This window comes from Panthera pardus, unplaced genomic scaffold, assembly GCF_024362965.1.
Source record: "Panthera pardus isolate Hobbes unplaced genomic scaffold, ASM2436296v1 HiC_scaffold_17, whole genome shotgun sequence".
Lineage (NCBI taxonomy): Eukaryota > Metazoa > Chordata > Mammalia > Carnivora > Felidae > Panthera > Panthera pardus.
In genome coordinates, this window is record NW_026526732.1 from 97,459,604 (window position 1) to 97,485,512 (window position 25,909).

The 25,909-nt window shown below is 38.3% G+C and overlaps 1 protein-coding gene across 29 annotated transcripts in view; it reads left to right on the forward strand.

Annotated features, from left to right (window-relative positions):
- The window catches only part of DST (dystonin), a 491,438-nt gene extending 466,001 nt beyond the window's left edge, over positions 1-25,437 (forward strand). For 13 of the 29 annotated variants that reach the window (XM_019457466.2, XM_019457477.2, XM_053904782.1 and 10 more), the window contains 16 exons: positions 906-1,100; positions 1,613-1,741; positions 4,943-5,086; positions 6,188-6,376; positions 7,594-7,723; positions 9,579-9,742; positions 11,441-11,603; positions 12,936-13,090; positions 13,260-13,334; positions 14,224-14,241; positions 16,933-17,050; positions 18,373-18,444; positions 19,381-19,580; positions 20,005-20,115; positions 23,222-23,345; positions 24,163-25,437. In XM_019457466.2, coding sequence (XP_019313011.2) covers positions 906-1,100; positions 1,613-1,741; positions 4,943-5,086; positions 6,188-6,376; positions 7,594-7,723; positions 9,579-9,742; positions 11,441-11,603; positions 12,936-13,090; positions 13,260-13,334; positions 14,224-14,241; positions 16,933-17,050; positions 18,373-18,444; positions 19,381-19,580; positions 20,005-20,115; positions 23,222-23,345; positions 24,163-24,425 — 2,250 coding nt within the window. In that variant the 3' untranslated portion in view covers positions 24,426-25,437. The remainder of the gene's footprint in view (positions 1-905; positions 1,101-1,612; positions 1,742-4,942; positions 5,087-6,187; positions 6,377-7,593; positions 7,724-9,578; positions 9,743-11,440; positions 11,604-12,935; positions 13,091-13,259; positions 13,335-14,223; positions 14,242-16,932; positions 17,051-18,372; positions 18,445-19,380; positions 19,581-20,004; positions 20,116-23,221; positions 23,346-24,162) is intronic. The other 16 variants (XM_019457470.2, XM_053904783.1, XM_019457487.2 and 13 more) reach the window with 4 other exon arrangements.
- The last annotated feature ends 472 nt before the right edge of the window (positions 25,438-25,909 follow it).

Below are 25,909 nucleotides of genomic sequence, written 5' to 3' on the forward strand. Positions count from 1 at the left end.
TTATGAATGATTTGATTGTCAGAATAGAAACTCATGGATATAGCCAAAATTATAAAATGTGATTAGTGATATTCATTTGTGACCATTTTTTAGAAAAATAAGTTAATTTTATTCTATACATAACATTAGTTACTTGAAAGATCTAGCTGCATATACAGAATTTTGGACCAGAAACGAAGTACCCTGGGCTCATTTCTTGGATTTGTGGTCAAAGGAAGCCAGTTCAACTCCTGGCACCTCAGAGTTCATCAAAATTAGGCAAGGGGTGGGGGGAAGCTTTTCTTCCAAAATGACAAAGATTTAAGCCTCTAAAGTTTGACATTCTAGGTTAGCTCTCAGGATACTGTGAAAGTTGAAGCCATGCTACAGAGAAGAAGACTGCATGGCAAGTCCCTGTACGATTCCCTGCCATTACCTCCAAAACCCCCATGTGACAGCCCAGGACTGCTTAGTTATTTGTTAGTCTGTTAGATATGTTTATTAACTAAGAGTAATGAGGTAGCCAGCACATTCTAGGCATTTAGAGTAATGATTTGAGAGGAGCTGGGATGCCATACTAAAGAATCGTAGGAAAAAAAGAATTTGATTCTTTTGTGTAAACTGAAATAAAGAATAGCTGCCATTATTTAAATCCAATGTGTCATTAAAAAAAATCAGGTTTGTTCACTCAGGAGAATGTTACAAGATTGAACAGATTTATACAAGACCGTGTTCTTAACAGTGCTCTGGTGGGAGCAGTGTGCCACGACTCAGCTTCTAAAGATTCTGTGAAAAGTGTGTGTCATTAAGCTGTAGGTCTTAGAGATTGGTACATGATGTCATGTGTATGTATATTCCAAGCAGTGTCTTTTACTGGCTTGATTTTATAATTAAAAATTAATTTTTCTAAAAACATGGTCTTTTAGGCTTTCCAGAAAGAACTGGGGAAGAGGACCAGCAGCGTGCAGGCCCTGAAGCGCTCGGCACGAGAGCTCATAGAGGGCAGCCGAGACGACTCCTCCTGGGTCAAGGTCCAGATGCAGGAACTAAGCACACGCTGGGAGACTGTGTGTGCACTTTCTATATCAAAGCAGACCCGATTGGAAGCAGCTCTGCGTCAGGTAAATGTCATGCAAATTGCATCTGGACATAGTGAGAAAGGTTTCGAAGCCTCAACGAGAACTGCTCTTGTGAGGAACTGTTCCGTTCCCCCTTTTCTTAACTGGGACAGTCATGAGAAGGAGATTCTTAGAACATCCTTGCCTTGGTCTTCCTGACAAGAATTTAAATTACTCACAGAGGAAGTTGCCTCATCTTTACATAAAAGTGCTGCTCTATTAATTTTTCAGCTTGAATGTGCAATGGGCTACCCTGTATCTAAAATCAGATTGTTCAAATGGTGAATTAATCTTCATATAGGCCTCTGTGATATATTAGAGGTATTACATTTGTAAAATGTAGTAGCACCATATATCTTTATCTTTTTAATGGGAATAATGCATATCATTAATCAGTTTAAGACTTTTTTTCACTGAGAAGAGAAATCTATACTAACAAGCATATTTGGGGATCTTATTTGCGGTGTGTGTGTGTGTGTGTGTGTGTGTGTGTGTGTGTGTGTGTGAACTATTAGGCAGAGGAATTTCACTCGGTGGTGCATGCCCTCCTGGAGTGGCTGGCCGAGGCGGAGCAAACCCTTCGTTTCCATGGCGCTCTCCCAGATGATGAGGATGCTCTTCGGACTCTCATTGATCAGCATAAAGTGAGTTATATAGATGCTAAGTAAAACTAAATGAGAAAATCAAGTAGACCCAGGATCATAAATATCAAATGCATGAATATTTCCCTCCCTGAGAAGTAATTAAAGATATTGGTACAGCTGAGAATTTACCTGTGTCCTCCTGGCTTACATAGGTATGTTCCCATGCCCCTACATATGTATAGCTATCTTTTCATGGTTTCTTTATGAAGAGGGTGGTTATTCTAAAATCAGGGAATTTTCTAGGGAGTTATTTGGCTTCTGACCAAAACTGGCCGATTTCATTGCACTTGTATGTGCATTTCAAAAACGAAACTTCTGTAATGAGCGTTTGGCATTTATAAATTTATTTATAATGCATTAGAATTGTAAGTTAATAATTTTGACCTTTGTAAGACAAGTAACTTAATAACTTGTTCAAATTTTATTTTTAAATCTCTGTCAATTCTGGTTTTAATTGAGATCCACTTAAATTCTTTTGAGAAGTAGCCTTTAGTATAAATTATAAATTAAAAATGAATTCTGTAAGTAGATGCACTATTAAATAGTTAACCAAAGTAAAAATCTGGCCACGGAGTTTTCAGGTCATCCTGTATTTTGTAACAGTGCATAGAACTAGCAAAACCCTTAAGAGAGTGGTCCAGATACATGTGAACACATGTTTTTTGTTTGTTTGTTTGTTTTCTTAACCCTTGACTTTAAAGAATTAGGAATTTGCAACGCTAACACTCAATGCAGTATTGATGTCAACATTTCCATTTAAAAGTTCTGTTTAACACCACAGGATAAGCTTATCTTTCATGGTCAAGTTGGAAATACGTCATGAGTTCTGGTGTCACATGGATTCCATCATTTGTGGAGACTGCTTACAGTGATTACTGATGGGTTGCCTAACCTATAGCAATGAAATCTTGCCTTGTCATTAACAAAAGTGATGCGAGCTTGTCTGACATTATCTGGAAGAATGAAATGCTACATAAACCATTTAAATTTGAAGCAGAATATAAGAGTAGGAAAATTACAGCAAATTTATTGTGAATTTTTGATTCAATTCAATGTTTTGAAAATCTCTTATATTACTCTTGGCTGACCATCAGCCAGCATCGAGTTCCACTAACATACTTTGGTCTTAGAATAGCCTCTTGGAGCCCAGGCTGCATGTCTGACACCTTACAGAAAGGAGCCTCGTGGTGGTATCTCCACCCTCACGGCAGCAAGGAACCCCCAGAAACACCAGGAGGCAGGTATTGAGAGCAGAGGTAGTGTTGTGGGGTTTTTTGTTTGTTTGTTTGTTTTTTACAACAAATTATCTTTATAAACATTTTATTTATTTATTTATTTATTTATTTATTTATTTATTTATTTGATTTATTTGTTTTAGTGAGAGACTGAGAGCAAGCAGGGTAGGGGCAGGTCCTAAGCAGACTCCCCACTGCCAGCATGGAGCTCTAACTCATGAATCATGAGATCATGACCTGAGCTGAAATAGAGTTGGATGCTTAACCTGTTGAGCCACCCAGGCACCCCAATATTTTTAAATAGTGTAAAATTACATGTAATTTTATAAAAGTGGTGCTTAGTAATAATAATTTGCAGTAGCATCATCCATTCTTTCTGATCTCCTTCCTTCACACTCCGACCAAATAAAAGTAAAACAGAGTATTTAAATTCTTAGCTCCAGGACTAGAGGCTTCTCAGTATAGTCCACTCTGTAAAACTGGCAAGCTTTCCCAGGTGAGCACTAACCACTTAGCACTCAGGGTTGGAAGAGCACAGAATGCAAGCAGGGAGTTGCTAGTCCAGTCGACAGCATTCTGGGCAGGACTCTGGCTCTGCTAGGTTAGGAATGATGTAAAAGTACGTGGTCAGGTCACCTGTCCTTGGAAGAGCACAGCTGTTGTTGACCTCTTCCAGTAGGTCAACCTGTTACTGACCTGTTACCTTTTTCCCAGTAAAGTTTTTGTTTTCCTTCCAGTTAAGTGGATCTATATTGGGGAAAATTAAAATACTTTTAAAAGTAGGTCATGGGATGTAAAAAGTAGGTCATGTTAATGGAGTATATTGTTAATCAAGCCTTGATGCCACAGCAGGAAAAATGTGTAAATAAAAGTGAAAAAAAAAAGCATTTATTCAGTCACAAAGACTCACAATTGAATAAGACACAGCCTTCTGATCTTGTGGACCTTAATATCCAGTGGATATCTATATGAACAGGTTTAGCAAAATACCAGAGTAGGAGCTATGTGACAGCTTCACAGACCTGGAAAACAAGACACTGTAGGAAACACATTTTCAAATCATCACCTTGATCGCATGGCATGAGTAGTATTGATCGTCAACTGTGTCTGTAGCCCCTTGTCAGCCTGACTGAGGGATTGGGTGCTAGTAGATGCTTGACATTCATTATGGGGTTTTGGAAGCATGTGACCTTTTTTAAGGCAGAGGTGCTCATTTGTAACCACACTTTCAGAGTTCTGTGACCCATGTATCTATGAATTACAGTTCAGATGGTGTAAAGTACAGGTATATGTGTAAGACATTTGCCAAAAGGTAATTCGAAAGCTTCTCGAAGCCTTTTAAGGTTTATTCACCCCTCCAGGGCAGAGAATAGCTGTTACTAGCCTCTGAAAGGGACTCTTCTCACACAGGCTGTCTGGTGATCAGGCCCCCAGCACCTCTAGCCTCTCCCTGACTCCTTCCTGCTAGACATTTGGGCCCCCTCACCCCAAATAGTTATCATTTCTTGTTGAGCCTTCTCTCTTCCATGGCACTTTTTTGGTACATATCCCTATAATTCCTGGCACAGTTCATGCTATTTTAAATATACAACCTTCTTGTCTTCTTTGTTAGAACATATTTTTTTGCAATCAGTATTATTTCTGTCTGTGCTATTACTGTCTCTCTTGGTCCTGTTCTCCATTAATATAATATATCCAGATCTAGAAGAATGTATTTTTTGTGTAACATACTTTGTAAAGCAGGAGATGTCACCCTATCCTTGAACTTTGAAATACTTGTTAGAAAGTACTTCATTTCCCATTTTTGTCCCTTCTCTCTTAATGCCCCAATGAGTGAATTTCTTCCAGCTGTGAATAAACCAATTGAAGTTCTTCTTTATTTAACTATGACAGTCACATACACATCCCTGGAGTTTTGTTTTCAGCCAGTGCCAACAGCTAATCGAAGTCTTTCTTTCTGCTGTAGGAATTCATGAAGAAACTGGAAGAAAAAAGAGCCGCACTGAATAAAGCTACCAGCATGGGAGATGCTGTTTTGGCTATGTGCCATCCTGACTCCATCACCACCATTAAGCACTGGATAACCATCATCCGGGCCAGGTTTGAGGAGGTCAGTGTGTCTGAGGTCATCATTAGAGCAGCAACAGCTTTGAGAATGAGGGTGTGGAAACTTGGGCAACTGCGATACATTTATGACCGTGGGAACATGAGGCCTCTGCAAAGAAAAATGCTCTTTAAAATACCTTCCAGTGTGTATTACCTGTCTCTGAAGTCCACTTTTATTTTTAAAAGTTGAAATAGTTTTGCAGCTATGCCCCTGCAACATGGAAAGGCAAATATTTGGTTCACTGTATTACTTTCTGTCCCACTTACACTCTGTCTCTGTTGGATAAGCCAGCACTTGAATTGTATTTCAGACAAGCGTATGCTTGTGGAATGAAGTGCATGCATGAACTGAATTCTGTATCTTAAGATTTTAGCTATTTTTATTTCTTCTCAGTGCTACATGGAATAAGCATACCTGATCCTTCAGAGAATGCATGTTTGAATTTTTTAATGTTTGTTTATTTATTTATTTTAACATTTATTTATTTTTGAGAGACAGAGAGAGGCAGAGCATGAGCAGGGGAAGGGGAGAGAGAGAGAGAGGGGGAGACACAGAATCTGAAGTAGGCTCCAGGCTCTCAGTTGTTTATTAGCACAGAGCCCAATGTGCGGCTCGAACTCACAAACTGCAAGACCATGACCTGAGCTAAAGTCAGACACTCAACCGACTGAGCCACCCAGGTGCCCCAATGTTTCTTTTTGGGAGAGAGAGAGCATGAGCAGGGGAGGGGCAGATGGAGAGGGGGCCCTGAGGATCCATAGTGGTCTCTGTGCTGACAGCAGTGAGCCTGATGCAGGACTCGAACTCATGAACTACAAGATCATGACCTCAGCCCAAGTTGGACACTTAACCAACTGACCCACCCAGGTGCCCCCAGCAAGTGCATATTTGAACTTAAATTAGAAAACAAGAGGAAACCTGGGATGTGTATGACATCCATCTCTGCAAGCTGGCTTTTGGTACCACGGATGGGATATAGAAAGACTGGAAGTATTATGAGTCCGGCCCAGGATGATCCCAATTTACATTTAAATTTTGTGGTTTTTATATCAATTAAATAATTAATATGAAAGAAATTCAGGGAAATTTTTTTTTTCCCAACAGGTGTTGGCCTGGGCGAAGCAGCATCAACAGAGATTAGCAAGTGCTCTGGCTGGGCTCATTGCTAAACAGGAATTGTTGGAAGCTTTGCTGGCTTGGCTGCAATGGGCTGAAACCACGTTGAGTGATAAGGACAAGGAAGTCATCCCCCAGGAAATCGAAGAGGTGAAAGCCCTCATTGCAGAGCACCAGGTAAAATAAATATCATCCTAACCCCTGGTTCTTTATTTCACCACCATACTGCTCAAAAGATTGCTTTGTGCTTGTTACCTTCATGTCCTCAAGTCGTTCCTCCTGGGTTTCTAATTCCTTACCTTTATTTTCAGCTCTGTCCCATCCTGTTCTCTCTTTCGGCGATCTCCCTTCTTTATTGCTCCCTGCTTGTGTATTCCACTGTCTGGTGCTGAGCATCTCCCATGATGTCCACCAATACGCCAGTATTTCAAATATATCCTGTCTACAAGGGAATGCATCGTCTTGTTAAGAAAAAAAAAAAGGCTACTGCTCTATCCTAATCTGTTTTAAACTTTGAAATGATGGGCGTCACATTAACGCTGACTTATTTGTTTGCTTGTTAGTCTGTTTAATATACATTATTAAAGGTCAGCTTAGTTGGCTAAGAGTTAACATCGCTATTATATCTTAATGAAGGTATGAGCCATCCATGTCCAAAATGGCCCTGAAGTGCCTCACGCCATGTTCTCTGTGATGAGAGCTCTTCCGTGTGACAGACACTCCAGAAATGTGTTACTCCACTTTTCACTTTTATCCCCCTCCTCTTTTTTTCACCCCTTTTCACCGCAGTCTGTGCCTTTGCCACATATTCCAGATATTGGGATATGTACGTCAGTAAGCCTAAGGAGATGAGATAAGAAATGGCAAGATAGTCAAACCTGTTAAATGGAAACTTTAACCTGAATAACTTTTATCTGCCTTGGCATAGCATATATGTTAACAGGACTATTTAAAATATATCCACATTTAATGTGGATGCTTTACATCACTGTACATCAGAGCCATCTTAAATATTTCAAATATGTAAGTGAAATGTGCTACAAAGAAGTTCTAAGCACCAACCCAGTTAACTAGTTGCTTTGCAGATAAATGCTCACTTTAAGATTCTTCAGAAAGAGCTTGGGCTGATACCCAGGCAGATTATGTGTGGTCTTCAAACTAAAACAAATTACTGTTACAATGCTGTAATTACTTAACAGGTATCACATTTTATATTCTTTACATATGAGTAAGTGCTTTGTTATGTGGGCTTACATTTTTTCCCCCAAAGATGCAACATGTTTATTCCTTTTTCCAGAAATAATAGCATGGTCCTTTTATCCTTTTGTTTTTAGTTCACTTCTAAAGATAGTTTTCTCTGGTATACTTGTATTTAATTGACATTGACATTTCAGACCTTCATGGAGGAAATGACCAGAAAACAACCTGATGTGGATAAAGTTACCAAGACCTACAAGAGGAGGGCAGCTGATCCTGCCTCATTACAGTCCCATATTCCAGTCCTGGATAAGGGACGAGCAGGAAGTAAGCAGTGGCTAATTTCTTTAATTATTATTATTTATTATTTTTTCTTTTTAGAGAGAGAGAATGTGAGAAGGGAGAGGGGCAGAGGGAGAGAGAAAGTATCCTAAGCAGGATCCACACTCAACACAGAGCCTGACATGGGGCTCGATCCCACAACCCTGGGATCATGACCTGAGCTGAAAGCAAGAGTTGGACACCCATCCTGCTGAGCCATACAGGCGCCCCCTAATTTCTTTAAAATGAATATGGTTAAGCAAGGAAGTTAGTTTTGAATTGTCATTTGAAATTTTAGAACAATTGGTGATTCTGTGAGCTCTCTATCATAAAAGGTTTCCTTGAAAGAATACATGGGCTCAAATATTGTAGCAACTTATTTAAAAATAAAGAAAAAGATATATCCAGGCCCCTGTGTGTAAATTTATTTGCTTGAAGGGTATCTTTTAGATTAGTTAGAAGAAACTGGAAAAATTTTGCAACAAGAACAGAAATCATCATCTCCATTTGCTTTCATTATATAACTAGCCCTAAGATGGAATATAACAGAAATAGCCATGACCTGGGTAAAGTTCATGACCTAACTATTCATTGGTGACCAGCAGTCCAGTAGATTTTGCCCATGTTCATATGACTTCAGGTTCTATTTACTTCTCAGACTATCTTGACTCCACAAAAGAGTGTCAAAAGTGACACTTAAAACAATAATAGCTGGTTTGGAGAAGATTTAAAATAAGCAAAATTTATCTCTGAATAGTGGTATAGTTGATGTATTTCTGAATAGTGCTTTAATTAAAAAAATGGTTTCAGATCTTTTAGTTACTGTATTGCACAAGGGGGCAAGGTAACAAGGCGATTAAGAACTCTGGAGACAGACTCCTTGGCTCTTCTCACTACTTACCAACTAGGGAGATATAACCTTAGACAAGTTACTTAAACTCTGTCTGAGCCTCAATTTACTCATCTGTATAAGGGAATAATTATAACTTCATTGGATTCTGGTAACAATTAAATGAGCTGATGTGTGTGAGGTGGTTAGCATACTTTTTGGCATGTAGTTAAATGCTCAATAAATATTAGCTATTGATAACTCCAATAGGAGTTAGGAACTCTGGGCATTTCCCAGCTTGGACATTCACTTCCTGTATGACTTTAGGCCAGTGGTTTTTCTAGGCCACATTTAATCAGGTAGATGAGGAAAATGCATTGAGACAATTGTTCTGTGACATTATAAAAACTTGTGAAAAATAGCCAGAAAAGAGGGAGAAAACTTTAGTAAGGCAGGAAATTGGGGTATGAGACTATGCACGGGAAACATGCAGTCTCAGCGGAAATGGATTTGGATGAACGCTGGGATTTTACACACACTTAGATATTTGATTGGAATTTGTAAAGTATCTTGCTCTGACTCTAATGAATGGCCAGTGTCTCCTGCCCTCACCTGCCCTCCTTTCAGCCTTTTTTTCTAAGAAGGGCAGCTGAGTTTGTGTAGCTTATTCTAAGATAAGTCTCACTGTCCTGGGAGATCTCTTTTATCATCCCTTAACAAGAGAGAAGATCACAAGGTAATTCATTGTCATTGAAATGGCATGGATTTTAAGCTGGAAAATGCTTTTAAACATAATTTTATAAGAGATCATTCCAGTGTTTAAATGCCCTTGTCAAGATATGTTTCTTTAATTTATACATAAGATCCTTGGTAAGTAAAACAGATTTGGACTTGAACATTATGCATCATCTAAATAGGATATTTCTAAATAATTAAGGTGATTCAGTCTTAGCTGGGAACGATAAAGGCCTGGCCTTAACATATTTCAGAACCCTGGAAACTGCCCTCCTAACTAAAGTTGTATTTTAACAGGAAAGCGCTTCCCAGCATCAAGCTTATATCCCTCTGGATCACAGACACAAATCGAAACCAAGAATCCCAGGGTCAACTTGTTGGTGAGCAAATGGCAGCAAGTTTGGCTCCTCGCACTGGAAAGAAGGAGGAAGCTTAATGATGCCTTGGACAGACTGGAAGAGGTTAGAAAACTCATACATTCTGCACCCCTGATATATGGGATATGGGTTTAGGGAATCAGTACAATAAAAAATTACAATTGACCCTTGAACAACATGAGCGTTAGAGGCACCAACACCCTTCCACACACCGCATAGTCAAAAATCTATGTATAACGTTTGACTCCCCCAAAACTTAACTGCTTAATAGCCTACAGTTGACCAGTATCCTTACTGATAACAATCAATTAACACAAATTTTGTATATTTGTTATATACTGTGTTCTTACAATCAAATACGCTAGAAGAGGGGAAATGTTATTGAGAAAATCACAAGAAAAAAATCACAAGGAAGAGAAAATACGTCTTTTTTTATTTTGTAAAAAACCTGCATGTAAGTGGATCCACACAATTCAAACCCATGTTGTTCAAGGGTCAAACTATAACGTTTAAACATAAGCAGAAGCTGACTCCTTAAGAAAAGGAATCAGATCCAGCTTGGGGCGCCTGGGTGGCTCAGTCAGTTGAGCATTCGACTCTTGATTTTGGCTCAGGTCATAATCTCATGGTTCATGAGTTCAAGCGCCATGTTGGGCTCTGTGCTGGTGGCATGGAGCCTGCTTGGGATTCTCTCTCTCCCTTTCCTCTGCCCCTCCCCTGCTTGCACACTCTCTCTTTCTCTCTCTCTCTCAGATAAAATTTTTAAAAAAATTAAAAAGAAAAGATCCAGCTTGACATATGTTTGCTTGGTATTACCTGGAAAATGTAACCGTTTATAGTTCAGATATTTTCGTTATTTATATTCTGTGATCTGAGATTTAGAGTTTCAGATTCTGAAACTGGGAAATTTTTAGAAGCCTAAAGGAGGTAGAATGACAAATAGCAGAGAGAGAACAGAGGTAAGTGCTACCACGCTGGGCCTGGTGCTCAGTGGGCAGAGAACTTTCTAGAGGTGTTATTACTTTGGGGCATGATCACATTGGCATGATCAGAAATTTTCAGTTTGAGGGTGCCTGGGGGGCTCAGTTGGTTGAGCATCCAGCTCTTGATCTTGGCCCAGGTCTTGATCTCACAATTCGTGAGTTCAAGCCCCACATTGGGCTCTGCACTGACAGCACAGAGTCTGCTTGGGATTCTCTCTCTCTCTCCCCCTTTCTCTGCCCCTCCCCAGCTTGTGTTCTCTCTGTCTCTGTCTCTTTCTCTCTCTCAAAATAAATAAATAAAAACTTAAAAAAATTTTTTTTTCAGTTTGACTTTTTTTTTTTTTTTTAACTTTAAAATTTTTTTTTTTCAACGTTTTTTATTTATTTTTGGGACAGAGAGAGACAGAGCATGAACGGGGGAGGGGCAGAGAGAGAGGGAGACACAGAATCAGAAACAGGCTCCAGGCTCCGAGCCATCAGCCCAGAGCCTGACGCGGGGCTCGAACTCACAGACCGCGAGATCGTGACCTGGCTGAAGTCGGACGCTTAACCGACTGCGCCACCCAGGCGCCCCTTTCAGTTTGACTTTTTGACGAACTTTTATTTGTAAAGAAAAGCCAGTGACACTAGTGAAATTACAGGAAAAATGTTTCTGAGTTCTCTGTGCAAGATCATACCTTTGTTTGAAGTGGGAAAGATAGGTGCTTTATCTAGAAGATCATTAAAAATAACTTTATTCATAAAGTGTAAGATAGAATTTGAGCACTGAATTAACCAAAATACATTTTGTCCTTTCCAGCTGAGGGAATTTGCTAACTTTGATTTTGATATCTGGCGCAAAAAATACATGAGATGGATGAATCATAAGAAATCTCGAGTGATGGACTTCTTCAGGAGAATTGATAAAGATCAGGATGGGAAAATAACCCGACAAGAATTTATTGATGGAATTCTTTCCTCAAGTAAGTCCCAACAGGGGTGACTGTAAATGATGTAATTTTTAAAGAAAATAAGCACCGTTTAAACTTGTGTTACCAATAAAGCATCGCCTTTAAACTTGGCTGTGAAGTCACAGCCCTCAGTGAAAAGTGCCCTTGGTAAAATTCATGGGTTTGGATTCAGGCACACTTGTAATTGTGTAACCACAATTAGTATATTCCTTGTTCCACTGCAGCTGTGTCCTCATTAGGATAATAAACTTAATAATATTTGATTCTTAGATTGTTTGGCCTGACATATAATGGGAAATCAATAAACGCAAGTCAGTCTCTTCCCTTTTTTTGTTCTAATTGACATTCTGATCATTGTCATTAGTAGGAAATTAGAACTCTTTAAAAATTCTTAAAGTATTTGTCACCTTATTGGTAGTTTAGTCATATGGATATGCCTTCTCTGGAAGATGTTACTGGAAGTAATTCTTAAAGGAAATTTAATACAATCATATGAATGTGTATATTCATATGTATAAAATCCATATATTCCTTAAGTAAAGTGGTAGTTGAACCGTATGAAACTTACTAATATGAAACAGTTTTTGAACTAGAAAAATAACAGTTTCAAGTGATTCACCCTGGTGTAGTCATTAAAGATAAATGTAGGTCTTATACACTGGTTTCGTTTGTTTCAATGTCAATCAGCTTCTTAAAAGGATTTTAATATATTTGATGACCCTGATAATTTAACTGGCAGCATTAAGATCAAAATAATACAATCAAGAATGTCTTGAGGCAGAATTAACATGTTATACCTCTTCCTTTTTTTTTTTTTTTTTTTTTTTTTTAAGGCTTAAATCTTTTTGTCAAATGTTACTGTAAATAGCTAGGTTTTTAAAAACTTTCATTGGGAATGTAGTATGGCTTATTCTGAGAGTATCCTAATTATCATTCATACGTGGAATCTAAATACAGAGTTAAACTCAGAGTGGAAAAGTGGTTGCCAGGGTCTGGGGGTGGGGGTGAGGGGAAATAGGGAGAGTCTGGTACAAGAGTACAATCTTTCACCGTATGGTGAGTAAGGTCTGAGGTTCTAAAGTATAATGTGGTGACTATAGTTGATAATATTGTATTGTGTGATTGAAATTTTCTAAGTGAGTAGAACTTAAGTTTTCAGAAAACAAAACAAAACAAAAAGATAAATATGTGAGGTGATGGATGTGTTAACTAACTTGATGGGAGGAATCCTTTCACAGTGTGTACGTGTATCAAATCATCACAATATACACTTTTCATTTTCTTACAATTTTATTTGTCAGTTATACCTCAGTAATGCTACTTACTATTATCTGAAAATTTTAGAGTTTCCAACCAGCCGCCTGGAGATGAGCGCAGTTGCAGACATCTTTGACCGAGACGGCGATGGATACATTGACTACTATGAGTTTGTAGCGGCCCTTCATCCGAATAAAGACGCATATAAACCTGTCACTGACGCCGACAAAATCGAGGATGAGGTATCATTATCTTTCCGCCACCTGCAACAACATCTTGTGCTGCCAGGATGTCCTGCACAACCCATGCAGCCGTTTTATTTATTTCATTTTGAGTTGTCCTGTCAAGGTTTTAAGGATTCCGCAGTGTGTAATAACATTAAAGTGGACATTTCGTTGTTTTTTTTGGCAGGTGACAAGACAAGTAGCTAAGTGTAAATGTGCAAAACGGTTTCAAGTTGAACAAATCGGAGATAACAAATACAGGGTAAGTCTGCAAAATAACGGTTTAGTTCTCTTGAAGGAGAAAAATTGAAATTTGTATGCAATTTGATCTGCATTGCTTTCCAGGAATGCTAATTACTTTTACCTCACATCACAATATAGTGGTCTGTAAAATTCCAACTTTTGTCATTTTACATTCTATAAACATAGCCTGCATTTTGTAAATTAGGACATATCTTTGACATGTATGTTACTTTTAAGGAGGAAAACACATCTCACATACTCAAGTTGGTTCGTGTGACTTATAATATATTTTATTATGACTACAGGTAAGTTTTCATATTTCTAGTAACAAAGCTATTCCAAGCCAGAACCATAAAGTTAAAAATGTTGACTCATTTTTAGAAAAGTGAAAAAAGAGGCAATGTTTTCCACTTGTACAGTTATTTTTCCTTTCATTCGAAGTCTCAAAAGCTCAGTCCACCTTCTTCAGAACAATTATTTGAAGACTAATGTGACTTTGTCACTCCTCTCTCTTTTTTTTCTCTGTTTTGGGATATCTCTTATATGTAGTAGCTAGACAGGAAATGTGCTGAGTTTCCCTAATACAGTTTGTTACTTACAATTTTTTTTTAATTTAAATTTGTATATTTCCACATTGGAAAATATTCATCTACATATTTGAATTTCTAACCTAAATTTGAAACCCAAAGCTTTTCAAAAAAACTTGTATAGGAAATTTTCTGCCTATTTGGTTTGAAGTCTGAACACATGGGTACCTGCACATTTCTAAACTAGGTACTGTATCCAGGAGCCCCGAGTGTGAAAGATTGTGTGTGTGTGTGTATGTGTGTGTGTGTTCTAGAGTCATATAGAAAGTTTCCTATTGAACTAATTGTGTCTTTCTTCCATTTTTCATTTTTTTTTATCAGTTCTTCCTGGGAAATCAGGTATAAACCAGTGGAATGTATTCTCAAGTTCCCAATGATTTTTTTTTTAAACTTTAATTCATAGCCATTAAAGCTTGCCATGGCCAATCTTTCCCATGCTGTTGCCCTAGCTACTACATTGTTGGTTGGCGTGGTGTTTCTGTAAATGCTGTAAGGATCCTTGATCCAGGATTCCTTTTTGCAGTGTGTCTTAAATGAGGAGATTACTTTTAAGCAAACCAGATAATAAATTGTAGCTTGACTGGTCACAGTGTTGCAAATGCAATTTTTAATTCCAGTTTATAATAATATGTTATATGTATTTTATGCAAATACTCATTGGAACACAAATTTGATTCTGCACACATCTCTACACTGTATTTAACCATTGAGGTCACATGGTCTACAGTAGCTAGAGAAGGACCAGCATCAGGCAATGACGTGGGAAGACAGAGAAGTGAGAAGTCTCCCTGGCACTCAGCCACAAGTAATGTGTTCTCTCCAAAGCAGCTATTGTCCTATTTGTCCTAAATCATCAATTTTAGGCCTTTGCATTTTCCAAGTAGAAATTTTAACTCTGGAGGTTTTAACTGGTATCATTCATTTTGAGGACATGTATCTCCCATATGAAATCCTAAACCACGCTTTATCCCATTTTGACTTCACATTGAAGTCAGTATAAACTGTCCAGTGGCACTGTGTCATGATCACAAGTTTTAGAACTAAAGATAAGAGAAATTGTGTTTTGATTTAAACAAAGGAGAAGAGTTCTTCCCTGTATGCTTTTGGAAAGAAGCGTACTATTTGTAATACCTGACCATATCATGTTAGATATTCCTCTGCCTCTTAGTTGTTAAGCCATATTGTAGCTTAAGTTTCAAATTCCCTCTTACTCCCATTTATTGCAAGCACATAATTTTTTCAAACAGAAATTTTCAGGTCCTTCAAATTGATGTCTTTAAAACTTGGCATTAAGTATAATATATAAAAAGTTACTGTCCAATTCACTTATTATTATTTTCTGAGTTAACAATTGGGGTAGTATTTTTTATTTGTGGAAAGGATGAGAAAAATGCTCACTTTAAATGGTTTTATTTACTGAAAACACAAAGAGCAACATTAATCTATTTTTTTCTTACATCACGATTTGGCTGTTAGGAAAATTAGAGAAATTCTGAAGGCAATGTTATTGTCTAGAAAATACATTCTCAAAATAAAAATTTATATTTATTAGACTTGAAATATCTCTATAAAATAGTAATTCTCCTTTTGTTTTGAACATAATTATCTGGTTTCTTAAGGGTAATTTTCTTTAAATCCCTTCCTTTTCCTTTGCTTATTAGCAGCACCAAATTTTTTTCTAACAAAATAAATACATATTTTAATTTCAAAATTTTAATTTACATTTCAGGAACCGGTTCAATTATAAGAGAGTTTAAATCTCAAGGCTTGAAAATGGACTACTTTAGAAATAGCAATATAAAAAGGGTTGATGTAAAACGCATGAGTTCCTGCTGGTGCATTTTACATGCTTTCCAGGTCCTTTTGAGTTTCAGGGTCATGGGTTGGCTTTGTTTTAGGTTCTATTCCTGAAACTCAATGTTAAAGCATATTGAAAAGCAGCAGATTGTTTCTACTTAAAGTGAAGTTTTCTGTTTACCCATCATGAGTCCAGACAAATAGTCAAAGTCACAATTGCATCTTACCTGCCTTTAAAAAGAAACTATGTTTACTTGACTGTTCATTTTGCTATGGTATCTGTTGAGTTGGCAACCATGAAAATCAGTATGGTGATTTTTACAAGCTGAACATGAGCCTATTAGAAATGATTTCAAAGTATAAAATTATTTCTCATGGGCTTTCAAAACAAATCTTAGGATCAAAAACTATCTGTACTCTAGACGGTTATTCCAGACTTGCAGAATTTGTAGCATATCCAAGTGATTGGAAATCCATTGAAAGGGTAAGAACACAATTGCGTATTAGTGTCAGTAATTATGGTACAAACAGCTTTAAGACAAAGCCTTTTAGATTCGAAAGCTGTATCACTAATAATGTGTCACTGGCTGTTCTAATATTACAGGAATCCAAAATGGCACACTAATCCAGCCTTTGACAGATTGGTTTACCAGATCATTAGTGATCCAGAAATTTTAGTTGACTGTGAAATTTTTGCTGGTCATGTTCATTTACTGCTTTATCTTTCTAAAGTCAAAACTGCTCTTAGGGAAAACCGAATGAGCTTATGGAGATTATTCCTGCAGATTTCAGTGGAAAATAGTTTTAGTATAAGATAAAGTTTTAATGAAGAAGAATCAGAGTTTACTAAACTTTCTTTAGAATCTTATTTTGTATAAGCCCTGGCAGGTGGGCCAGTGCTTATTTTGATGTCTGTGTTTAATTTCTAGAAACATCTTTCAATTACTGCCTTACTAATGTTTCTATCATAAAGAAAATTCATTTCTGGAACAAAGCTTCAATATTACACTTGATAACCTTGGTAGCTTTTTTCAAACTGTTTCCTTTGGGCTAAATCAGCATGCAGCAGTCTAACGCAGATCATTTCAAACCCCTTTTTATGAGATTTTACTAATCGCTGTGAACTAAGCAAGAAATTTAAGTTGGTTGCTTAAGCTACTGCAGATTGCATATCATCCTTAGGTGTTTAGCCTTACTGTTGACAATTAGAGGTTCTATCTTTCATCTTCACAGTTTGGGGACTCCCAGCAACTGAGGCTCGTTCGAATCCTACGAAGTACCGTAATGGTTCGTGTTGGAGGTGGATGGATGGCGCTTGATGAGTTCTTGGTGAAAAATGATCCTTGCAGGGGTAAGGAGATGCTATGTTATGATAATAATACCATGAAAGTATACCAATTTTGTATTACTTACTAGCATCAAAAACATGCTGGGTCTAATTTTGGTTATTTATTACGGTAATGAACATTTCACATTGGTCTCTGTCAGCCTAAAGTTCCCAAAGAACTTTCGGCAATCATGTAAACCATGTTCTTCTCATTTTTTTTTCTTACTTCTTCTGGATAATTATGAGAGTGATAGACAGGAAATACTAGAGTAGATGTATTCATTTTTTTAATGAAATGCTCCCATATGCAATTTTCAAAATCAGTAATTACATCAACTAGGGAAAAGAGTTCATCTGTCATTAAATAGCAAAGTAAAATGAAAGGAAACTGAGGTGAAGAAGACTGAACATGCTGGATGGTAAAAGTTTAAAAGTGAAAGGTTTTTTTTCCTTTAAATTGGGGGAAGGTAAGGAAAGTAATACCTAAACATTTAAAAATTAATTATCAACTGCTAACTTGACGCTTACTTGGAAGCTGTAGGTTAGCACATTAAAAATATAAACATATGCTACTATATAGCTCACTCCATATCTACCAGCCATAGAGTCCTTGATTATCTTTTAATTTTCCTTATCTTTCAGATCCCATAGTCGATTTTGGAATTCTTAACTGATTTACCTTACAAATGGTCATTTGATTGCAGTCTCTAGTTAGGTCCCCTTTACTTAGTAGGTCCATTTTTCTTTGAAAAAAGGAAACAATAAAATTCTGTGATATTCTTTAACCTGTGAGCTCATTTTACTCCTCTTAAACAAACAACCACAAATGTTTGTGCTGATACTGATAGGCTACCCTGCGGGAGGCCGGGGTTCTTCCGGTGGGGCCTGTTTGTTAATTTAGTGCTGGCACCTGGATGCACAGGTGTATCAGAGTGAGCCCTGCTCTGCCAAGGGCACCTTCGATCAGCATACAACCCTGCAGGTAGCTCTGCTCTCTGCAAGTCACAGATACACCCCAAAAAGGGGCAAAATAACAAAAACTCCCTTTCTTAGTAAATGCAGCCTAAAGTAATGTACCTTCATTTATGAAACAAAGAAATGAGAATGTGTAGCATCCTGCTGAGTTGCTTAGAGAGGCTGTCGTGGCTGCGGCCAAGTCTTCCAAATAGGTTTTTCTTATGGAGTCAAATCTCAGAGTGCTTCTTTTCCTGATGCAACTTTTCTTCTAAAATGTGTGCTAAAAGCCGGATCTGAGCACCCTTTGCATATTCAACTACTGTACTTTGTTTCTTCTCTTGCTAACAGTATTCTTTAATGTGATTGGTATCCTGTGTCATTTTTTCTAGTTCATCATCATGGGAGTAAAATGTTACGTTCGGAATCAAACTCTTCAATTACTACTACTCAGCCTACTATAGGTTGGCAACCCCTCTCTTTGCCTCTCCCCTCTTACCTTTTCTCTTTCCTACTTTTACATTCTCGCTTTAATCATTTGTTTTAAGATAACACGCTTCATCCATCGCGTATGGCTTAACTCATATCCAACTGAGCTGGTGCTTCCAAATTTAAATTCTGAACCGTTGACACACTTCCGGTGTGTTGCACATGTAGGTGTTCTGTAAGTGATCAAACACATGCTAACACGTTGCTCATTGGGTTCTTGTGGAGTGTTCTCCGTGTGCATATGTGTTTGTATGAGTGTTGCATCACTGATTATCTCCTATCCTTGGGTCTGGTGTTTGTTATTTGCATGTTGGTTAAACAGACTTTTTGGAGGCATAAAATAAAAATACTAGTTGCCTCATTTAAGTGAAGAACCTGAGAGTTTATATGTTGTCATCATGATTAACAAGCCATCTCTCATTCTGTGTAATTCTATTGTTTAATTAATTCCAGTGTTAAAAAACTGGCATTCTCCTTACCTCAGTAGTACATGCAAAAGACACAGTCCCCGCCTTACTGGCTTGTCTTCTCAGTGTGCAGAAAGGGCGATGAAACCATGTGGGCATCAGTAGCTGGTGGATTAACAATATTTTAGCATGAGCTTTCCATTTTCATGCTGACTCTTTCTTTAATAGTGGTTATTCTTGCTGGTGTCTAGTGTTAGAATAAACACACTATTTTTTTTTTCTTTCCCAAACTTACTTGTATCCAAAAGGAATGCATTGTAAAGGAATGCATTTAACTTTTTGTTATGCTGAGATGGAGTTGGCATGGCAAAAAGATGTTCTTGAAATCCTCAACTTAATCTGTGGTGCCAGCTGGTTGTTCTTCCCGTAAATTGATTGAGCATCTCTTTTTTTTTCCCCCTTCCTCTTTTGCTTGTGTGCCTCGTTGTGTGCCACGTAATCCAGCCAAAGGAAGGACAAACATGGAACTTCGGGAGAAGTTCATTTTAGCAGATGGTGCCAGTCAGGGTATGGCAGCCTTCCGGCCCCGGGGCCGAAGATCGCGGCCTTCGTCACGAGGAGCTTCACCCAACCGCTCAACGTCTGTGTCCAGTCAGGCTGGCCAGGCGGCCTCTCCACAGGTCCCTGCCACCAGCACACCCAAGGTAAGACTCAGCTGGGAAAGGTTGTCTTTCTCCCATGCAGTCACTGTTTCCAGTATGCTTTTGAATGTTTTGGGACCCCAGCATTTGAAGGACCTGCCTTCTCCATTTGTATCCCTTCTCACAATATGACGCATGAAGGATTTAAAAACATGTATCTACATATGTGCTTTTGCCTTGTGGCCCATATGGAGACTGTCTATTTAGGGGCTTTGGTTACCTTTCAGATTGGTTTTTCTTTTTAAATAAAGCTTTATTTTTTTATTTTATTTTTTTGATGTATATAATTTGCCATCCAGTCTTTCTACTTATTTTTAATCATTATCATTCTTACTGTGAAACATTACTCTTTGCTATGAATATCTCTTTCTGTGGTTTGTTTTTTATCTGCTGTCCTTTACATTTGATTTGCCATTGTTCCATACAGATTCTCCATCCTTTAACACGCAATTATGGTAAACCATGGTTGACAAACAGCAAAATGTCAACTCCTTGTAAACCAGCAGAGTGCTCAGACTTTTCCGTGCCATCTGCAGAGGTATCGTAAGGCCCAGATTCTAGTCTAACAGTCTTCTTTAACTGAAACTGTCACCCACTAACATTGCTTTACCTCTCCCTTAACACATGCAATTTTGATAATACCACGTCTTTTTACAGACTTCTATAAAATAATAAACAACTCCGCATTTCTGAGAAGACATGAGAGTGTCTTTTCTCTCTTGGGAGAGTGAAATACAGGAGATTATATTAGACTTATGTCAAGTTTCTTTTAGAGCTCATGGTAGGCTTGTGCTTCTAGACATTATTTGGGCAAGAAATGCAACAATACCCCTTCAGGTGAGAGTGAGAGGCAATGTCATTTACAAGTATTTCCTTAAAAGAATATTTATTAAGTGTACACTGTGAGCAAGGTCCTTCCAAATGTATGCTACATTTATTTCTGCACAAGAACACTGGGTGGGTAAGACATAAACCTTTTAGTTATCAGTGGGGGGGTGTGTGGCTTAGGTATGAAAAAAGTTACCTGGCATTTTCAATAGGTATGTGTCTTTATTAGACTTTAAGGATTATTATTTAAGTGTGCTTCAGCTTTTTATATGGCAGGATTTATGGAGATAAGATATTTAGGTCATGTAAAATGTGCCCAATTAGCTCATATATCAGATCATTTCATTCAAGTGAAAATCAACCAAATATATTTGAAAGAAAGTTCTCTGTAAAATGACACACACATAGGTATCAAATGATCACATACTTGATTAGAGGTACAATAATTGGGGTGATGTCCCTAAATAACTTTGCTTGAAATGAAGTCCAGGACCCTTTTATGAAAGTGATGTATAGTACCTGTAAAAAGCCCTGTATGCTTTTCAAAACACTTTCTAATCTATTATTTAATCCTCACATCAGTAGTAAGAGGTAAGCAGAGAAAATTTCATTACTCTCATGATTCAAAATGTCATTACTGGTAATGGTAGAATTGAGGCAGAAACAACCCATTCTTCAATTCTTCCTCATTCCCTGACCCTTCATTTCCACCCTGTCACTTATGGTGAATCTAGTGTAACAAAAACTGAGAACAGTTCAAGAGGCCTCAAGCAACATATATGTTTTAAATATTTAGGGCTATGCTGCTATGTTCCAATTTTTTTTAAAACTAGAGATTCCCCCAGATTAGAGTTTATGTTATTTTAACTACTATAAAACTATGTTTCGTTTCAAATAGCCTCATTAGACAAAACAACCGAAGAGAGAAAACAACTAAGGTATATACCTCTATGGAGGGGTCTGTGAGAATCCTAGGTAGGGTTGGTGACCCTAAAATAAGAGCAGTCAAGGCCTTCCGAGAAGAATGATTTTACATGGCAATGAATTCTGCCACCTTGGGTGATATGTTTCATAATTTGGGGGTCCTCACTCTTTTGTGGGTTGTCAAGATTCTTTGAAACTTAGGAATTTAACTAGATGAAAGTTGTCAGATCTTGGGCAGATCACTGCCCTCCTCAGGCCCTCATTTTCCACATTTGCCAAAAAAGTTGTGATTAGGGGAATGTAAGGATTAATTATCCTTACGTGGATGAAAGTATTTTGAAAAGTTAAGGTTTTTTTTAATGTTTATTTTGAGAGAGAGCGAGTAGGGGAGGGGCAGATAGAGAATCCCAAGCAGGCTCTGCACTGTCAACATGGAGCCCATCACAGGGCTCAGTTCACAATCTGTGAGATCATGACCTGAGCCAAAATCAGGAGTCTGATGCTCAACCTACTGAGCCACACAGGCACCCCAAAGAGTTAAGTTATATACGTATACAAATCACATATTAATTCTGTCCTTAAATGTATGTATAGAATACATATGTAAATGAATTTTGAATATTACATTCATATTAAATCGCAACTCTAATATATCAAAATGTCTTACATACACTTCATTACACATTTACAACTAATATGAGAAAAACTAATTTTTAAAAAAAAATGGACACATGGGGTGCCTGGGTGGCTCAGTTGGTTGAGCGTCCGACTCTTGATTTCAGCTCAGGTCATGATTCCAGGGTCGTGGGATCAAGCCCGGCATTGGACTCTGCACTAAGCATGGAGCCTGCTTAATATTCTCTCTCCCTTTGCCCCTCCTGCCCACTCATGTTTGCTCACTCTGTTTTTAGAAAAAAAAATTTATTTAAAAAATGCCCATATACACCTGTTGGGATGAGCACTGGGTGTTGTATGGAAACCAATTTGGCAATAAATTTCATATTAAAATAAACAAATAAAAATAAATAAAAATAAAAAATGCCCACATAATTTGTACAGGTTCATTTCCTCTGAACAGCTCCCTGTGAGTTCATTGAGGCAAATGACAATCTCTTCTACTTCATGGGAGATTTGCTTATTTTTTTGACTTTGGGGAAATTTTCAGAATGTTGTAGTGGTCTGGAAAAAATGCAGTGATTTTAGGCTTATAATAAAATCTCATGGTTGTGATTGTTTTGGGCATTCTCTGTGAACTCCTATAAGAATTTTAAAAGAATTTTCCCTAAGTGTTGCCCACGTGTCTCCTGCGTAAAGACCATAGAAGGAAATGAAAGTAGATGAAGTGATGTGGTACCAAGTTGTAAAATGTCACTGCCTCTTTTTTGCAGTTAAGTTTGTTTAAATGAAGACTGTTGACGCATCATTTACTTATTGTTCTGTCAGTTTATTTCTGGCTGGTTCCCTAAAAGCATTGGAGGCACCAGAATATCCAAGCACAGCTTTTTCAGAGTCCCATTCTCTCTCTGTACCATGCACTCCCAACCTTTCTGGCAAGACTCTTCTAACTCCATAATGTTCACTGACAACCTGAAAGATACTAATGTGCTCACGGTTTAATTTGCCTTTTTTTTCCCTTGCTATCCTTTGGGGAGCTCTATTTCTGTGTTTTCTCTTCCATATGAATTCCTTTTTAACTCAGGGAGGGAATACGGAATGAGTGGGAAGAAGCAAGTGGAGAGAACCCCATGCCACGTCTAATCGAAAAGCCTCTCCCACTCCCCCTCCTGAGGAGGCCCAGTGCAGGGGCTTCCACCAATCTATAATGTGGTGTCAGTGGAATATCGTGGAACAGGAACGATTTCTTGAAATGTCCTTTCACTGATTAAATACAGGGAACACCAATACAAGGAAGCAAGCTTCGACTTCCAGGATATTTATCAGGGAAAGGCTTCCACTCTGGGGACGACAGTGGCTTGATAACCACCGCAGCCGCCAGAGTCCGAACACAGTTTGCTGGTAAGTGTGATGTGGCTCTTTCTGTGATAGCTTTTTGCGGTATGATCTGAAGGTGAAAGTCCCTGTTCTTCATGGCGGATGAAATCACAAATTGACAGTGCTGTATTCTTTCAAAATGACACATAGCCCTGTCCTCCAACAACGGTAGGGGATAAATGACAAGAAAATCCCTTTTGGAAAGTACCAAAGGAAGATGAGCATAAAAAAAACTAGAGCAGTATCCTACCCCTTTACGCTGGAAGCTCTTGGCTCTTCTGTCTGCTTACAAGTTGCCTGGGCTCCATTTTGGGTGGTTGGAAAAACCCAACTGGACTGGGCCTTACACCCGTGCTAGTCCTGCTTCTTCACAGAATAGTGAACCTGGTCCCTGGGGTTGTGGGCTCAGCAAGCATGAAGTTTCTTTAAAATTTCAAGACTTCTCTTTTAAATTCCTCTGTGCTTCAAATTACTTATCCTCGGGTAAAGCGTTTGCCCCATGTCTGCCCTGCACACATCCCTAGGTACACATGTTAAACTTTGGAAAGCATAATGTTAAATTCTAGGTATATTTCTTATATCTGTTTGTAGGAAATGGAATCCTGTCTAAGCCCAAACCTACCTTTTGTCTGTAAGCCTACCTTTTTGTATATTACATTGACTTAGAATGAGGCTACCGACCCTAGTGGAATGTAGAAAGGCCACAAATCCACAAGTGTCTGCTGAGTGCCTGCTAGGTGACAAGAAAATGTGTTGAGATTAAAGGTGGCATTGGGTTTCAAGAATGTGTTGTCGATGGACCCGGGAATGAGGGTGGTTCAACTCCGTCCTCTCTCCTCAGATCCCAAGAAGACTCCCAGCCGACCAGGAAGCCGAGCCGGAAGCAAAGCTGGCAGCAGGGCCAGCAGCCGCCGAGGCAGTGATGCGTCAGACTTTGACATTTCGGAAATCCAGTCTGTGTGCTCAGACGTGGAGACTGTCCCCCAGACACACAGGCCTACGCCCCGAGCAGGTTCTCGGCCATCCACAGCCAAGCCTTCCAAAATCCCCACTCCCCAGAGGAAATCACCTGCCAGCAAATTGGACAAGTCCTCAAAGAGATAGTGCAATTGGTTCCACCGCGGCCCTTCCTTGAGCGTTTATTATTTAAGTTTGAAAGATGTAAAATATGTTGTAGAAATTATTGTGAAATAATTGCAAGGAGTTGAGTTTAAAATTCTGCAGACGGCCTTATTTGTGTATTTGTCTTCTTATTTTATCTGTATAATTTCTTGTCAGATATTCTGGGGGTTAAAGTCACGTCATATGTGAGGGGGAGGAAAGAGTCTAACATGCACTAACATTTCCGCACTGTAAGGTGTGGAGCACACACTAGAATCGGTGACTGTACCTACAGGTAAGTCCTCATCCTCTCCGACAGCCACAGCACGACAGCCACAGCTAACGTTAAGGATACCTCATGACATTTTCTTGCTTTTGTAGACACTCTGAGAAGCCAAAAGACACACACCGGGGATACATTTTGAGATCATTAAAATGTAAACTAAACGGGGGAGGGCAGACAGATGAACACAACCACGTACAGTTCTTTAAGCAGCGTCTGACAGAGAACTCACAGGAAGTTACTTTAGGCACTTGCCAGTGCTCTGACATTCGAGAACCTTACAGCATTTCTGTGCCATCGCTTCACATGAGGCCAGAGGCGTCCCGGATATTAGACCTATTATACTGTAAGAATATAATTATAAAGTGCATTCATATAAATGTGAGGTTTTCTTTTGCTTGAGTGGACAGTAGCACCTGTATCATTGAACTCATTTTGTATCAAAGCAATTTTGCTTGCAGAAAGCTATGAAATAAAACATGTCCCTTAACTACATTGCTATGGAATTAATTTTTTTCCCCAGGGAAAATCCGTGTATTTTTTTATGAGCAATATCAATTTGGAGTGACCAAAAGATACTTAAAAATGGGTTTATTTTGATTTCTCATCTGAAATAATCATGTTCTGGTATTATATCTATATTTAATAAATATATACATTTTAATTTATTATGTATACTCACATACTATAGAAAGATATTAGTATGCATTTAATAAAACCTATTCACTTGAACATGTGGAATACCTGATTATTTAAAGAACTCTTTCTATCGTTTGTTTGTTTTGAATAAAGGTTGTACGTCTGATGTATTTGTACTAATAGTGTGACAGGGTAAGTTTGGGGGGCATCAAAACACAGGGACACAATAAGGTATGTACTAAGAATGACATTAACGTATATTCAGTATTCTACAAATATTTTTAGTACCAACCATGTGCAAGCTCCTGTGTTCCCCTGAGGCTGCAGGTTCCTTGCTATCTTATATTCAAGGGGAAAACAGTTCATCAACAAGCAAATCACTCAAATCACTAAAAAACGTGAATTAAAACCAGGGGATGTGTGACAGGGTGCTGATTTTATTATTAAGGCAATATAGTGATATTTTTCTGGCCTGTGTACATTTAAAAATCGAGTGATCAAATTTTCCTAAATACAGAAAATGGCCGTTAGAAGAATGGCCAATCCTGATTAGGGCTTGACAGGT